The sequence below is a fragment of the Schistocerca nitens genome, chromosome 9 (genome assembly GCF_023898315.1).
Source record: "Schistocerca nitens isolate TAMUIC-IGC-003100 chromosome 9, iqSchNite1.1, whole genome shotgun sequence".
NCBI lineage: Eukaryota > Metazoa > Arthropoda > Insecta > Orthoptera > Acrididae > Schistocerca > Schistocerca nitens.
The window spans coordinates 346,899,805-346,918,654 of NC_064622.1; the positions used below are offsets into that span (position 1 = coordinate 346,899,805).

The 18,850-nt window shown below is 39.8% G+C and overlaps 1 protein-coding gene across 1 annotated transcript in view; it reads left to right on the forward strand.

Moving 5' to 3' along the window:
* LOC126204230 (D-altritol 5-dehydrogenase-like) overlaps window positions 1-18,850 on the forward strand; it is a 91,493-nt gene that overhangs the window by 28,888 nt on the left and 43,755 nt on the right. Inside the window, exon 3 of the mRNA XM_049938626.1 lies at window positions 15,770-15,924. Within this exon, the coding sequence (XP_049794583.1) occupies window positions 15,770-15,924 (155 nt within the window). The remainder of the gene's footprint in view (window positions 1-15,769; window positions 15,925-18,850) is intronic.

The window sequence follows — 18,850 nt, forward strand, 5'->3', positions numbered from 1 at the left end:
AGCTCCACTGTACTTCACTCTCAGCACTACACGTGATGGCAGGTAACATTATCCAGGTATTTGCTAAACACAAACCCTTCCGCCAGATTGCCGCAGGTTCATCACTCTAAATCACTCAGTTCCAGTTATTCACTGTCCAGTGACATCACTCTTTACACTACCTGGAGCATCATTTAGTATTGGCTACAGAAATGTGTGGCTTATGAAGTGTGGCTTGATCATTGTACCCCATTCTTTTTAACTCCCTATGCAAAGTAATTATGCTAGCTGGAATGCTGGTGGTACTTTGTAACTCACAAGTAATTCACTCCAGTGATTTCACATAATATTTTATATACTCGAGTGCCCTTGTCCACGATTACATGAGATCTGCCTGCTCTAGGTTTCACAGTGGTTGTTCCTTCATATTTTCACATCACAGTTACACTACCAACAGTCAATTTGGTAGCTTTAGTATGGTTTTAATGTATCTGATGGATCTGTTCCTCAGGTGACATCCAATAACTACTCCATCTTCAAAGTCACTGCTGTTCCTGCTTCTCTACTGAAAATGTACTGTCTTCTTCCTCTTTATGTACTGGCAAGTCCACCTCTCATGACATCTAGGGGTTATTTTTGCAAATTGTAAGGGTATCTGGATACTTTGATCAAATAGACTACGAATTCTTTTGTCATTTTATATTAGTATGCAAATTTTCTGTGAAATTTAACCTTTGCTGTTCTAAAGACAAATGCCTAAGCAGATTATAGATTACTCACATGGATCATACCCTTATGGAAGACCCAGCTGCAAGACCTGTTCTATGCACACACATAGTACATCCTACTTAGTCTTATTAGAGACATATCCTATCCTGTCAAAGGCAGTGCCACCTGTGAAAGCAGTCATATCATATAGCACTTCTGCACGAATGGCTACTACCAAATTGTGGTCAAGAGCAAAGTTGTCCATCTAGTGACAGAATATTCTGTTCAGCACAACATGCTCAATTTCAATGGCTGTCTCACAAATTGTGCCACCTCTATCAATCCCACACATCACCAATACTGGCTAAGTAACTGGAATTGTCCTTATAAGACATTTTTCAATCCTACAAACCTCCTGCTGGCCTCAAACGCTGCTAGCCCCTGCTCTGTCCCCTCCCCCATCAGAGCAACCTCATTGGTGCCACATTCCTCAGCTGTGTACTTATTGCCTCTCCCTCTCAGCCATCAATCAGCCTTCCATTCAACCTCCCCTCCTGCTCTCCACCTTCTCCCTTACTGCACCAAACATAGCTGGGTGAAATCTTGGCAACATTTTCAGTCTTCAGAATGAGATTTTCACTCTGCAGCGGAGTGTGCGCTGATATGAAACTTCCTGGCAGATTAAAACTGTGTGCCCGATCGAGACTCGAACTCGGGACCTTTACCTTTCGCGGGCAAGTGCTCTACCATCTGAGCTACCGAAGCACGACTCACGCCCGGTACTCACAGCTTTACTTCTGCCAGTATCTCGTCTCCTACCTTCCAAACTTTACAGAAGCTCTCCTGCGAACCTTGCAGAACTAGCACTCCTGAAAGAAAGGATATAGCGGAGACATGGCTTAGCCACAGCCTGGGGGACGTTTCCAGAATGAGATTTTCACTCTGCTGCAGAGTAGCATGTGACTCTCAGACATGTATTGGCCCCATTATTACAAACATAAGGAAGGAAGACTTTGTCTTTAGAACCGTTGAGAACCATATTTCAGATCATAGTGCATTAGTCCTATAGCTTCATACAGACAGAATAATATCTCTTTTACCAGTAAAAGAAAGCTAGACTATCATACGTTAAAGGAAATGTGGCACATATAAACTGGAATCAGATAGGCCTCTATTATGAAACAAAAGGTATTAATGAAAAGTGAGACAAATTTTATACAACATTAACCCATTGTCTTAATCAAGCCCAGTGGTCAAAAAACTAAGGAAAATAGACAATTCCAAGACTCTTAAACTCCCCCCCCCTCCCCCCCCCCCCCCACCGCCAATGTGGTAAAATTGAAGGAAGATATGAAGGATGTATATATTCTTTTTAGAGACACCAAACTGCAATGCTTCCAATCTAACTACAAACCTTGTGGAAAATGTACAGGGCAGCACTTAAGACATTAAAAGCACAGATATATGCAGAACAGATGAGGCAATCCAGCAATGTTAGCAAAACAGTATGAAGTATAGTAAACAAGGAAATCAGGGCAAGTGACAATGCAGTGTGCAACAACATAATAATAGGCAATGGAAAACTGCTGAGTGGCCCAAAGCAAGTATGAGGGATTTATAGACCAATTTAGCAAGGTGAGTAGGGAGAATGTGATTGACCCACCACAGGTGCTAAATCCCACTAATGTCAGCAATTCATTCTTCTTGAGGTGTGTTACAGAATTGTATATCCTGAAAAATGTTTCCAACTTTAAAACAAATACAGCCAGTGGCTGGAATGACATCTCAGTCAAATTCCTGAGAGAAGGAGTAGTGAATTAATGAAGCCACTACACCATTTAATAAATAGCTCTTTCAGTCAGTAGCCATTTCCTGACATGTTAAAAGTCACTGAAACAAGAATGGTGCATGAAAAGGGAATAACAACCGATGTGCAAAATTATAGGCCTATTTCATTGACATCAGTACTTAGTACATTGTCAGAAAGGCTACTTCTTGATCAACTCAAGTCATTTTTCTTCAAGTACAATTTACTAAAATGCTCTCAGCACAGTTTGAGGAAGGGAAGATCTAAAGTAATAGCTGTAGCCACATTTTTTCAAGTGCTATTGGATAAACATGATGACGGAAACAATGTTATTGGCACCTTTTTAGACCTATCTATGGCCTTTCACTCTGTAAATCATTCCATTCTCCTATATAAATTAGAAACTTATGGAGTCAGAGAAGTGACATTAAATTTGTTAAGATCCTATCTTGCCAACAGGAGACAATGTCTTAAGCTGTATCATACAATTGGGCTACATACACAAACAGTAAAATCATCTTATTAAATTCATAACAGTGGAGTCCCTCAGGGAAGCATTATCGGGCCTTTTTTGTTTATTGTGTTCACCAGTTATATAATAATTCCACAAAATTCAAACCTAGTAAAGTATGCCGACAATACCTCCTCCATAAGCTGTGGCTCTACAGAACAGTTAGCAGTGAAAAATAAAACAGAGAACATGAACCTCATCACAGAATATCTGACCAAAAACAAATTGGCGTTAAATAAGGACAAGACGATTTTGATGGAGTTTCTACCAAATCATAAATCAAGACACGTAGATACTGAGCCAGAGTTATCCATTGAAACAATTGATAAGCATAAATTCCAGGGTATTGTAGTAGATGAACATCTTACATGGAAGGAGCACATCAGCTGTATATGTTAAAAAGTCTTCTGTAACATCAACCTGCTAAAACACCCTTCTAGCACAATAGTGCCACCTGTCTTAAGGTAAATCTATTTTGGAATCCTACATTACCACCTGCAATATGCTTTCGAGTTTTGGGAGATTTGGCATGCGGCACCAATGGATAGGTCTTTCATAGCCCAGAAAAGAGCAGTTAGGATAATAGCTAATATTTGTAAATGTCAGTCCTGCAGAGAATACTTCATTATGTATAACATACTAGCAGTGTATTAATTGTATGTTCTCAGGACTATACTGTTTGTAAAAGAAAATATGGAACATAGTATAATCAATAGTGAAATCCATAATTATACTGCAAAAAAGAGAGGATTACCTCATAAAATTTAGTAATGAAGGAGCAGCAGATCATAGTACATTTTCTGCTGGAGATATTTTTATAACAGACTGCCAAATAATATAAAACTGTTAAAAGGAAACATATTTTAGACAAAACTAAAGCAATTGTTAATTGCTAAATGTTTGTACTCCATCAAGGACTTTTAATGTTGTTGTTTATAATTTATCGTTATTTCTACACTCTTGTTGGTGTTCATATGTTTATAAACACAGTGTCCACAACTGTAAAAGTCATTATGGACAAATAAATCATTTATTATTTATTTATTTATTTATTATTTTCCATAAATGTGGTTAGCAAATGTTGTAAAGATAAGTATGAATTAAAACTGCATATCATCCATTGCTCTCATAAAATTTTAACTATGCAATAGAAATATGGGGTACAGAGCAAGAAAGCCTAAACACAATTATAACACTGCAAAAATGGGTGTGCTTACGATTATAAGTGTACATATTTTGAACATAATACTGCTTGCAAAAATTGTGAAAGCAAAATTAAAGTGTAACTGCAACAGCGTAACACTAGAATAAATATAAAACACCACATAAATAGCCTCAGGTGAGCACTATATGAAAAAGTGCACTTCATATTGGGCTGAAGCCAATCAACCCTCCTACTATGAATCTATTATTTAAAAATAAAAAATAAAACAGAAAAAAATAAAAAAATACCTTAAACAAATTCTAACGGAAGATTCATTTTATTTTTCAGAATATTTCTTTGTCTTCATGAAAATAAATAGGAATATTCTTTTTTTGCTGGTATTCTAGGTACAGTGTTAATTCATAGGTAATTCACAAGAAATCACTATCAACTGTAAGATAGTCCTTCTACTCTTCAAATCTGTATTATAACTACGAATCTATTCATAAAAAGTAGGCCTAGTCATGCCTTTGTATATTCACAAATTTATTGTTGAAATCAAAACTATACCATTACACTTGCATTTCTATTTTGACAAACTGTAGTTTGTAATATCATCATCATCATATGCAGTTTTAGTTTAGGCATTCTTGTCTGTCCCAGTTTCAGGCATACTGCAGCAGATTGTTCCATATCTTCTTAGGACACTCAGCATCTGACATCCATTGAAAGTGTTCAAACTTTGTAAAGTCTAAATTTCAATATTCTTACCTGATATGTTCACAAGAATAATCTGTGTAATGTTCTCACTGTTGTGGATTGGCAGGAGAGCCAACCCGCGAATTTTAGAGGAAGCCGAAAGGCACGCGTTTAGCTCACGCAGGCTGGCGTGAGGTCTGGAACAGGACAAGGAAATTAGAACTTAGAAAAACGGACGCCGATGGTGCAATACTTAACTTTAATCCATTAATGTTGAACGTAGCTCTTGTCTGTACATTATTTACAACATCAATAGTAACTGAACATGGTGCCTTGCTAGGTCATAGCAAATGACATAGCTGAAGGCTATGCTAACTATCGTCTCGGCAAATGAGAGCGTATTTTGTCAGTGAACCATCGCTAGCAAAGTCGGTTGTACAACTGGGGTGAGTACTAGGAAGTCTCTCTAGACCTGCCGTGTGGCGGTGCTCGGTCTGCAATCTCTGATAGTGTTGACACGCGGGACCGACGTATACTAAAGGACCGCGGCCGATTTAAAGGCAACCACCTAGCAAGTGTGGTGTCTGGTGGTGACACCACATTCCTCCCCTGCAAATCGGCGCACAGTTGTGCCATAAGGCTTCTGCCCGCCGTGGGGAGGACCCCATGTTGACGTATGCGACGAGGTGGGGAGCCTAACAACAGGTGAGGCTGTGCCACCTGCACCCTGCCATTCGGACCGCGGGGAGCTAGGAAACGCCTGAAAACCTAGTCCAGGGTGCACGCCCACATGCGGTGTATGCGCCCATAGAGAGACAGGAGGGGCCGAAGGGTCGACTTCTATCGGGCCGGGGCACCCAATGAGCGAAGACGACATACGGTCCGGAGCGGGCAAAAGTACCATGTCGGAGGACAACTGGTCACGGGAAGCGATCGGCGGCGTGTGACCCAGGGAGGTGCCCGGCGGTTGCAGCGACACGTCCACTGCAGGCGTCGCTGGCGGGAGAACAGGCGGCGGCGGCGGAATGTTGCCATGGGGCAAAATGGAATGCAGCATTGGTAACACCTGGGGCTGAGGCGAGCCAGTAGATGGGTCCCCCAGGCGCTGACCGGATGGCACCGTCGCTGAAAGCAGACGGGGAGCGGTAGATCCCGTGCGACGACAGAGGCGCAGCTGATTGAGATGCCGACACACCTCACCAGAGGCCCCCAAAACCAGATACATAGCGCGGCCGAGGCAGCGAAGAATGCGCCCTTCGAGCCAATGCTGTGAACCTCGATAGTGACGATAGTAGACAACGTCGCCTAGAGCAAAAGCAGGTGTCTGCCGCTGCACAGGAACCTGATGTGGCAGATGTGGCAAAGACATCAAGGTTCGATGATGACCGTGGAGCAACTCAGTCGGCGAGCGACCATCTCGGGGCTGAGAGCAATAACGCGTCCTCCCAAGAATGCGACTCTTTCAACTTCAACATCTGTGACTTGAAAGTCCTGACCAATCGTTCAGCTGCACCGTTTGACTGTGGCGAAAATGGCGCGGACGTCAGATGTTGAATACCATTGGCCTTGCAGAATGACTGAAATTCTGCGGACATGAATTGTGGACCATTGTCGGAAACAATAGTCTGTGGCAGACTTCCAAGGCAAAAGATAGCAGATAACACTTGGATGGTGGCAGGTGACGTCGTGGAAGACATGCGGACAACAAAAGGAAAATTACTGAATGAATCGACCAGAACCAACCATCGAGCATTCCAGAATGGACCAGCAAAGAATTTCTGTGGTGCGGCGGATTGTTGTTCGGCACACGCCATGCAAGAAGAGCACATATTCGTAATCGCAACATCAATTCCGAACCAAGTACAGTGCTGACGAGCAAGTTGTTTCGTTCTCACTATACCCCAATGTCCTTGGTGGAGAAGCTGTAAGACAGAGGACTGTAACGAACGTGGGACCACGACCCTGGACTGATCATTATCAGAACGCAACAACAAAACACCACGTCGAACAAAAAGTCTCTCCTTGTGAGCAAAATTTCGGCAAACCAACGGATCCCTGATCCGTGACTTTGACAAGGGCCATTGCGTAGCAACAAAACGCAGAATGGTAGTAAGGACAGGGTCGGCAGCTGTGGCTGTAGCTACACGATGAAAATCAATCAGAAACGATTTGACCAAGACATTGGTTTCCGCATCAATGAACATGCAAGCAAGTTCGGAGGAATCGAATGCTCTATCCTCAGCAACAGGCAAACGGGACAATGCATCGGCATTTCCGTGCTGAGCAGTGGACTGATACAAGATATCGCAGCAGTACTGCGAGAGGAAAATAGACCAGCGAATGAATTTCTGCACTGTCCGTGGAGGTACAGGCTTGTTCGGATGAAAAATCGATGTCAAAGGTTTGTGGTATGTGATTATGGTAAAGTGACGACCATACAAGAAATCATGAAACTTAGTAACACCAAATACGAGAGCCAATGCTTCTTTCTCGATCTGTGAATAATTTCTTTGCACAGACGAGAGCAATTTGGACGCAAAGGCAGTAGGGCGATCATGCGATCCATCTTTGTACGCAAGCACAGCACCGATCCCAAAATCCGATGCATCCACCATCAACAAAAGGGGTTTCTGGGGATCGAATGGCGTAAGGTAAGTATTGGAAAGCAACGCCGATTTCAACTGGCGAAAGGCGCGTTCGCATTCCGTCGTCCAGATGAACGGAACACCTTTACGGCATAAGCGATGAAGCGGAGCTGAAATGGAAGAGGCATGGGGAACATAGCGATGATAATAATTAATTTTTCCCAGCACACTCTGTAGCTGCTTCAAATTCTGCGGCGATGGCAAGTCTTGTATGGCACGGAGGTGCTCGGGACTGGGATGTATGCCTTGGGCATTGAGTACATGTCCCAGGTAGGGTAAGTCACGAGCAAAAAACACACATTTGTCCTTCCGCAAGCGAAGACCATTTTGTCGCAAGACATGAAATAATGTTCTGAGATTGGCTAAATATTCTGCTTCCATCTTTCCGGAGATCACAATATCGTCCAGATAGTTTGCTGCAGTAGGGACCAATGCACAAACAGTTTGCAGATATTGCTGAAACAATGCAGGGGCGGATGCACAGCCGAATGGCAGTCGTTTGAATCGATGCAAACCAAGATGCATGTTAACCACCAAAACGCGCTGGGATTCTTCGTCCACCAGTATTTGCAAGTACGCATCTGCTAGGTCCAACTTCGAAAAATATTTACCCGGGCACAGTTTGTCAAAAAGATCTTCCGGGCGGGGTAATGGAAAAGTTGCAATCACTAGTTGTGGATTCACTGTTGCCTTGAAGTCCACACAAAGTCTCAATTTTCCAGAAGGTTTTGGCAAAATTACTAAGGGTGATGCCCAGAGAGAAGCCTGCACATGTTCAATCACACCTTGTGATTCCAAATCGTGAAATGTTTTTGCGACCTCATCACGCAATGCGTGGGGAACATTGCGCGCTCTGAAAAATTTCGGTTGCGCGTTTACTTTCAGTTCCAAATGTGCTTTATAGTTCGTAGCGCAACCGAGGCCCGGTGCAAAAATGTCTGCAAATTCTTCACATAGACGAGAAACACTGTCTGAAGGCACAGTCTGGTTCACTGATAGGACCTGATTGATTGTAGACAAGTTAAACAACTGAAATAAATCTAAACCAAACAAGTTCACTGCAGAAGAAGAACGAAGGACGTACAATGACACAAGTTTTGTTTGTCCCTTGTATGTTGCAAGAAGGTTGCACTGTCCTAACACAGGGATATGCTGACCGGAATAGCTACTGAGCTTAACATTTGCGGCACGCAACGGAGGTGTGCCCAGCTGTTTGTACATGTCTTGATTGATCAGTGAAACTGCAGCTCCGGTATCGAGCTGGAATGGTATCACTTTGCCATTAATGTCCAAGTCTACAAAAAGTTTTTGTCCTGCTGACGACAAGAGTGACTGTCTCGTGCAACGTGAACTGACTCTGGTACAAAATCACTTGCGACTTCACGGGATTTCCGGCGACGTTGACCCACTCTATTTGTGGGACGAACACAGTCACTGTTAGAGAGAGTGGCACTGGGCGGAGTGGAATTAACTACATGAATTTCCATGGGCGAAGATTCACGAGCCTGAGTATTCTTGGTTCAATTCCAATTCCGGCGTGAAGCAAAGGGCCTGGAATGGTTGTGAGTGTCCGATCTGAGCTTTTTCTGGCAAACACTTTGAACATGTCCCTTTTTATTACAGAAAAAGCAAATAGCTTGGCATGACGGGCAATTCTCACGCGAATGTCTAGTAGCACACTGCGGGCATGATTTGAGCACTGCATTTGCTTGCCTGTGTGGCACACGTGGCTGAGAGCCTGGTGGCAGCTGCGCGGCAGGGTGCAAGGGCTGTTTACTGCTTTGTGCAGCTCGCACGGCGGGCTGGTTAACATGACACACGGCTGGTGAAGTTTCAAATGATTCCTGAGCAAAGTCAAGTGTGTCCTGCCGATCCAACATGTCCATCACTTGGTGAAGGGAGGGATTGACTAGTTTCGAAATCTGTTGCCTTATACGAACATCAGAAACGTTCTGTGCAATTGCATCACGTACCATAGTATCTGAATAAGGGAGTCCACATTGACACTCAAAATCACAATCCCTACTAAGGCCTTGCAAGGTTGCAACCCACTCCCTATTAGTCTGACCTGCTGTACGTTTTGTACGAAAGAAGGTATACCTTTTTGCAACTACATTGACTGATTCTTTGAAATAGTCATCTAATGCAGACAAAATTTCGTCGTAGGACAGAGTTGTGAAGTCGCGTCAGGGAAATAATTTGACTATCACACAGTACGTGGTCACCCCAACGGAGGAAAGGAGAAAAGGCTGCCGCTCGTTACCTTGAATTCTGTAGGCGGCGAGATGGAATCCAAATTGGCATGACCACTCCGTCCAGCTTTCCAGTGCAGCATCAAAAGGTTGAAAAGTTGGTGCAACTGCGTGTTGTGACTGCGTTAGCGGTGGAGCGGCGGCTTCCGCATCGTTTTGCATTGCACGTTGACCCTGGACGAGCTGTTAAAGGGCATCCAGTAAGGCCTGCGTCTGCTGATTCTGTAAGTGATAAAATTCGGACAGTACATCTGGAGATGGTGGTGAAGCCATTACACAAGTAAATCAGGGCAGTATAGTTAAGAATGCAGTGTTACCTCATCGCCAAAATGTTGTGGATTGGCAGGAGAGCCAACCCACGGATTTTAGAGGAAGCCGAAAGGCACGCGTTTAGCTCACACAGGCTGGCGTGAGGTTCGGAACAGGACAAGGAAATTAGAACTTAGAAAAACGGACGCAGATGGTGCAATACTTAACTTTAATCCATTAATGTTGAACGTAGCTCTTGTCTGTACATTATTTACAATATCAATAGTAATTGAACATGGCGCCTTGCTAGGTCGTAGCAAATGACGTAGCTGAAGGCTATGCTAACTATCGTCTCGGCAAATGAGAGCATATTTTGTCAGTGAACCATCACTAGCAAAGTCGGTTGTACAACTGGGGCGAGTGCTAGGAAGTCTCTCTAGACCTGCCGTGTGGCGGCGCTCGGTCTGCAATCTCTGATAGTGGCGACACGTGGGTCCGACGTATACTAACGGACCGCGGCCGATTTAAAGGCAACCACCTAGCAAGTGTGGTGTCTGGCGGTGACACCACACTCACATTGTATTATTTATCGATTTTATTGATTATCTGATACTGAATAAGTGACATTATTATTATTATTGTTATTGTTATTATTATTACCAATTTCTTCACTAGTGTTGCTGTGATTCATTTCACATTTGTAAAACTTCCTCTTTATGTGCATGCTCAGGTTTAGAGATGAAGTAAATGAATAGAACCCAGAAACATTTCACTTTTTGTACCATGCACAATTTAAATATAGTGTTCTATGGACATAATGAGCTTGTGGAAAAAATTTTACAATTGAGGTTGTCTCCATTGTTAGCTGTGTTATAGTGTTATAGAATATCTATGCAGTATGCTCTGCTGTATATAATTGTTTACTAGATCTGTGTCATTATACTTAAGGTTTCTGAATTTACATATGTGGTACAGTAAAGAGAGAGAAAAACATATGTGTTATTTACGCATTCCTTGAACATACATATAAGAGAACATTTCCAAGTGTAAATAAATGATCTTGATGAAATTTGGTGAGTGTGTGGAGGGGCAAAATAACAAAATACCTATATCTTTTGTGTATGTGTAATTTTACTTTTAAGGGTAAAATATTCCCCTAAAGGCAATTTTGCAGCTAATGTTTGGAGGAAATATCTTTGAAATAATGACATATAAAAACTTGTTTGTGTATAATAGTTGATATGTAACCAACGTTCTTGAAAACTGTATAATTGACTTTTGTAATAATTTGAAATTTTACAAAATACCCCACCACCATAATTAATTTTGAAAAATGAAAACTTTTGTTACAACCTAAATTAAAGAAGCTTTCAAGCCTCATACATCTATGTGCAATAAAGCTGGTTACTTTTTGAAAATAAGCTGTACACAATGTGCCTTAGAGAGTTTTCAAAATATCTAATGAAAATATCTAAACATTCATTATTATCCTAATTACTTATTTACTTATATTTGTTTTATGTTTTAACTTGTTATTTTATGTTTTACATCCTTTTTTACATACTTGTATTTTATTAATTGAAAATAATAAGTAACTCATTATTATGATTCAGCATCATTCCATTAATGACAATCTGTAAAGACATGCTTGAAATGTAAAATTTTTTACGGTATTTTGTATTTATTTCATTATTTATTTATTTATTGGTCCAGTGATCCATGATGTGACAATATCACAGGATACGGAACATGTCAGACATGCATGGTAGCACATTAAAAAAAAAACAAAATGATTTCATATTACAGTAAACAGTAATTTAGGTTCTACTATAGAAAATCAATTTTGAGAGATAAATAAATATTACAAAATAATAAGTGTTACAGAAACTAAAGATGGCATAATATGAGTTTACAATAAAGAATAGTCAGGACTACAAATATAGATTTTGGCATATATTTGCAGTTAACAATACAAGAAATGCTAAACACTGTAGTTCAGGAACTCTTCTATCATATAAAATGATCCTTGTAATAGGAACTGCCTTAAAGATTTTTTTAAACAAGACTCATCTTGTACCAAACACTTAATTCTTGAAGGGAGAGTGTTAAAGATCTTGCAGCCAGTTAAATGGACTCCTTTCCTTACCATATTCAGATTTGCCTGTTCATTGTGGATATCATGTTTTCTTCTCATCTCATGACTATGATACTCACTATTCAGTTTAAGAATGGATTTTTCTTTTCTTATGAAGCACATCAAAGAGAATATATATTGTGCAGTGGATGTAAGGAGTCCAAGTTTCTTTAAAAAAAAATGAAAATAAAAAAAAAATAAAAATAAAAAAAAAACATGTTCCACATCCACGAGGATCTCCTCAGCACGGATCTATGGAATGAAAAACTGATCGAATCTAATCTAATCTAAAAATATTCCTGCATGTGGCTTTAGAATGGACTCCACATATGATTCTTATGGCTCTTTTTTGTGCACACAGTACTTTTTTTTAACCAGTGACTGATTTCCCCAAAATATAATTCCATTTGCCATAATGGCATGAAAATAACTATAACAGGCTGACTTCATGTTTTCCATACTTCTATAAGAAGAAACAATGCATAATGCTTACGTTGCTGAACTCAATCTTTTGCATAGAACCAGGATGTGGTTTGACCAGTTCAGTTTGCTGTCAGTATGCAAGCATAGATATTTTGAGGTATCCACCATCACTATCACCTGCTGACCTATTTTTACTACTATTTCTTCATCTTTGAATGTTTCATGGAACTGACTGTAGATCGTTTTAGTGTAATTTAAAGAAAGGCCATTAATGCTAAACCAGTTCACTGTTTCTGCTTAAAACCTTATTTGCTGTTTCCTCAAGTTTATCTACAGAATTATCAATAAGTAGTGTAGTGTCATCAGCAAGAATGGTGAATCTACAATATTCCATACAGAGATGCAGATCATTTATAAAGATAATAAAAAGTAGGAGGCCCTGATCTGTGCCTTGGGGCACTCCGCATGTGATGACACCTTATTCTGAAGATAATGGGACTCCATTTTGACTATCCACTACAACTTTCTGTTTCCTGATTGACAGGCACAAGTCAAGCCATTTCCTTGATGAACCACATATACTGATATATGCAGATTTTTGTAAAAGTATCTGGTGACTGACACAGTCAAACACTTTTGTTAGGACACAAAAAATTGCAACCAGTTTTTGTTGATAGATTCCAAGACTTTGCCAGCAAATGCAAATATTGCATCTTCTGTTGACAAACCTTTCTGAAATCCAAACTGACTTTTGCTGAGGATATTTTGATCCCTGAGATGCTTAACTATCCTGGAATGCATTAGTTTCTCTAAAATCTTTGAGAAACTTATCGGTAGTGATATTGGCTGATAGCAGAATCTTGTAATTTCATTAACAAATATATTAAATTTTGAGTTAACATCAATTGCAGCATACACAGGAGACCAGTCCACTAGCTGTAATTGCTGATTAAAGCTTTCAATGGTGTGTTTGTTTATAATCCCAAAGTTTTTCCAAATGACATTTTAATTCCTTTGGACATTTATTTGGTTTAGAGTGAGGTATTGCCCTTCATGACCAGAGAGGCCATTTATAATATTTTCACAGTTAAATTACTATAAATATCCTTATCTACAAAAACATTATCTATTAAAGTGCTAGAACCAGCTGTTACTGTAGCTGGAGTGTCCACCACTGGTATGAAGTTGTAGCAGTACATCAGGTGTTCAAAGTCCATTTTATTTCTATTTTCTGTTAAAAAGTCCACACTGAAGTCACCCATAACAGTGGTTAATTTAGTTTTCCTACATAGGTGAGACAGAAGTGATTCTATCTGTCTCAGAAATACATTCAGATTTCCAGTAGGTGCCCTGTAAATACCCAGTGCAATAACTGTTACACTGTCTGCCGTTAATTCAATGCCACACACCTTAAATTGCTGTTCATCACACTATTGCACATAAATTGAATGAAATTTCTTCACATAATATGCATGATGAAGAACAAATTAGAAAAGAAAATTCAGATGAATTTGAAATTGTTGCAGGTGATCATTTAAATATCGTGGTGTGTATCAGGCTTATTTCAGTACATTAATAAGCCTTGGCAAAGAGAACTGTTTATGTATTACTGAATGCAGCTTGATTATATTGTTTCTCAAGTGGAGACTGACATCATAATTGTTCAACAGAACTAAATCTGAAGAACTTGTCACAATGTTTTTACAACATTGAAAGCCTTATACCTATCAAGAATCTAACAATAATACAAATTTTTCTCCCTCACTGGGAAAAAGAATCATCTTTCAAATATCTTTTCACCTTCTGAGCTGTTTGTGTACTAGATTTTGATGCTGTCACAAGGATATTTGGAGCTTCAAAATGAGCCATTATGTGAAGCAATTCGATTCATTTTATATGTGTGGTATAAAAATGTTATGTTTTAAGCACTATTTACAAATTATCAATGTTGTAATGATTTTGTACCACAATAATGAGTTACTTATTATTTTCATATTGTGTGAAGTGGTATACTAAAAAAAGAAACAAAAAAATGAGTGTAAAATGTAAAATAATGATGTAAAACATTAAACAAATATAAGTAAAAGAATAATTAGGATAATAACGAATGTTTAGATATTTCACTAGGTTTGTTGAAAATACTGAAACCGCACATTGTGTACAGCTTATTTCCCAAAAATTTAATTACATATTAACCTTAATACGAAAAACAATTTTTATTTGTGATTACTTTGAAGATATTCTCTTCAAACCTAAAATTCCCAATGACCTTTCTGGATGTGTTTTACATCTTAAAAGTGAAACTGGGCACAAACAAAGAAGTATGTATTGTTTTATTTTGCCCTTGTACTTTAATTAGGCCTACAATGAAGTCCCCTTCTTCATCGTTTGAATGTTTTCGTCACCACTTGTGTAAAAGCCCGTATCAGAAGAATCAATGTACTGGACATGATCAGCATTTTCAGGGCTGCTGCTTCTCTCTTCCAATATTTGACTGAAGGCTTTACTTCATTTAATTTATACTTCATTGGCAACTGCTTGGATCTCTTTGCTGCTGCCTCTAACTGTGGTTTAACTGGTGTTACTATTAAGGACAGCTGATTTTCCTTTCTTTCTGCCTCTTGTTGTTTTCCTTCCATCAGTCATAAGTTAAGGATGTTTGCACACTTATGTATAATTGAAAGATGAAGTATCCTGACCTGTATATTACTACCTAACTTGGAAATTTTAAAAAAAGCAAAAAAACTCTCATTTTTATTCAAATATATCATCTCACTACTCATCAATATAGGCTACTGAAATAGCAAACTCAGGAGAAGACAAGCCTTTTATTATGAAATATGTATGTATCATATAGTTCACTATGTTGTGGGATCAGATACTATATCTAATCTTAGTTCTGACTGTTACATTTTATGGGGACCAAAAACAAGTGAAGACAGCCCACTGTCATACACTGTATTGCACTGTATTGCAACTTCTCTTGATTCTACTACTTCTATCAGTCACCTCACAGAATGACTTCTTAAAGGTCTGATTAATATTGTACATACAAGTAACAAGTTTTTGGGACCTTTTGAAGAAAGTTAATGATGATTGTAGTAGAATAACAGATATCAAATTCCTGACAGAATTTATCCTCGTATCTCTTCACTAACATTATTATTGGATTAAGACAATGCATTGAATTTAGAGAACAATACTTTATGACTTTTCAGCAAATGTGAGCGATGTGCAGTTTGTCTTCATGAGGAAATGGGTGCACCTGCAGAAGCAAGTGTAGGTGTGGAACGAGATGGAGGCTGGGCAGAGTTCTGCCTAGTGCCACAGTCGCAGTTACACTTGCTGCCATCAGACGTCCCTCTCAAACAAGGTCTGTTTATCAGCATCTTCTGAGTTTGTGTACTACTGATGAGCATTCTGAATTAAATTAAGTGTGGCTAGTAAGGAGTCTTAAGAGCTTCCTACTTCAACCTCTCTCATAAACAGGACCTAGGTGATGGACACTTGGATGAAGTATGCTAACTGTTGTCATAATTGTTTCTTCATCTCTTGTATCAGTTATGTGTAATGTTTCTACATCTCCTCAGGAATATGATGTTGTACTGAACAACCACACATCTGTAATTGGCTTAATTTGTTAATCTTAGTGTATGTATGAACATTGAATTCTTGAAATGGAATTGTGTACTGACATATAATTTTTCATGAACTTTGTTTTCATATCACAAAATCCTTTCATGTATTGGGGTGATTATAAATTACAGCTAAGTCATATTTACCTTGCGCCCATGCTTAGCACTTTGTCTTAAACTAAAGCCACTATTCTCATTTAATCTGCACTCAGTATTTTGAAACTCTGAGTAGTCCAGTTAACATCCCTAATGCCCATGGCCTTACTGCTATTGAACACTACCTTTCCTAACATCCAATGGATTCCAGACCAACATCCTCCTTCCTAGTGACCATAACCAACTAAATCCTCACCCACAATTACTTCTCTTTTGAAAGCATTACCTACAAACAAATCTGGGATACAGCTATGGTCACTCACATGGCACCATCCTATGCCAACCTATTCATGACCCATCTAGTGGAATCTTTCCTAAACACCCAGAATCCTAAAACCCTCATCTGGTTCATAATCGTTGACAACATCTTTGTAGTCTAGATCGAAGGTGAGGGCACCCTATCCACATTCCTCCAGAGCCTCAACAGCTTCTCCCTCATTTGCTTCACCTGGTCCTACTCAACCCAATGAGCCACCTTCCTAGATGTTGACTTCCACATCAAAGATGGCTACTACATCAGTACCTCTGTCCATATCAAAGCTACTAACCACCAGCAATACCTCCACTTCGACAGCTGCCACCTGCTCCCTACCAAGTAGTCTTCTTATGGTTGTTGCATCTGCAGTGATAAGTAGACCCTCTCAAAATATGAGGCGTGTTTTTTAAGTAAGTACCTCTTTGAAATTAAAAAAAGACGTGCTAAGATATCTCAATAATTTTATTTTTACATGAAAGCCTGTACCTTAATCTACTTTTCTACATAATTTCTGTCAATATTGTGGCACTTGTCGTAATGTTGTACCAGTTTTTGATACCCTCCTCATAGAAGTTTGCCGCCTGACTTGTTAACCACTGCATGACCACTGTTTTCACTTCATCATCATCTTGAAGATGCTGACTGCCCAGGTGTTTCTTCAAGTGCAGGAACAGATGGTAGTCATTGGGCGCAAGATCGGGGCTGTATGGAGGATGATCTAGAGTTTCCAATCGAAAAGATGTGATGAGATCTTTGGTCTGATATGCCACATGTGGATGGGCATTGTCTTGCAGCAAAACGATGCCCTTGCTCAACTTGCATGGACTGTTGCTTTATTCTGGTGTGACGTAGGCCACCCATGATTCATTGCCTGCAACAATTTGGCTTAAGAAATCATCACCGTTGTTGTGGTACCGTTCAAAGAAAGTCAATGCACTGTCTAAACATTTGGTTTTGTGCACATCTGTCAACATTTTAGGTGTCCAACTTGAGCACAATTTTCGGTAATTCAAGTGCTCAGTCACAATGCCATACCAAACACTATGAGAAACATTAGGATGTCATCCTGCAAGGAGCAAATCGTAAAGCATTTCTTTTCTCTAACCTTATTGTCCACTTCCTGCACCAAATTTTCATTAACGACCGAAGGACGCCTACTCCGTTGCTCATCATGCAGATTTGTGCGGCCATCTTTAAATGCTCTCACCCACTTTCTTACCATTCCATCACTTATAATGTTTTCCCCGTAAACTACACAGATCTCATGGTGAATATTGATCGCTTTTAGGCATCGGAGGCATCTTAAACACTCAGTACACAACGTAAACAAGGAAGAATCAGACTAATGGCATCAGTGTATAGATGAAGGTACAGGTTTTCATGTAAAAATAAAATTATTGAGATATCTTAGCACGTCATTTTTTTATTTTCAAAATGGTACTTACTTAAAAAACACGCATCATATACTGAGAGTCTCACTGAAGCCTTCTCAGACTGTAATTATCTTCCCGACCTTGTACAAAAACAAATCTCCCATGCCTTATCTTTCCAGTCTCCCACCACCTTCCAAAGCCTCACTGTCCAGCCACAGAGGAGTATGCCCCTCATAATTCAGTACCACCCAGGACTGGAGCAACTGAATTACATTTTATGCCAGAGTTTTGACTACCGTATCTACTTGAATCTAAGCCGCACTCGAATCTAAGTCGCACCTGAAAAATGAGACTTGAAATCAAGGAAAAAAATAATTTTCCCGAATCTAAATCGCACCTGAAATTTGAGACTCAAAATTCAAGGGGAGAGAAAAGTTTTAGGCATCACCTCCAAATCGAAACAAAGTTGGTCTATTGTAATATGAGACACAAATTAGGTCGAATGAATGACGATACAGCTACAGTAGTTAGGTTCGAGTCATAAGCTTAGCAGTTAAGCTTTACCAGGTAGCCATTGCTATGCGTCAGGCGCTCCGTCCATATTTATACGGATACCCTTCCTTTTTCACGTGCTTCATCTGGTTCAAATCGGTTGCTTATTTTTCTTTGATCTGATCAGGGCCATTATCTTTGTTATAGGTGTTTACGTCACTCTAAGCTGAAAACGCATTACTGTACTGTGTCATGCATTGTTTGTTGCATTCTGGTAATGACTGTTTATGACCTGTCGCCGATCACGGCATGGCTTGCTTTTGTGCGCGCTGCCGCCGCTTACAATAAAAAAAAAAGAGAGGAATTGTCTCATTAGTAAAACAATGC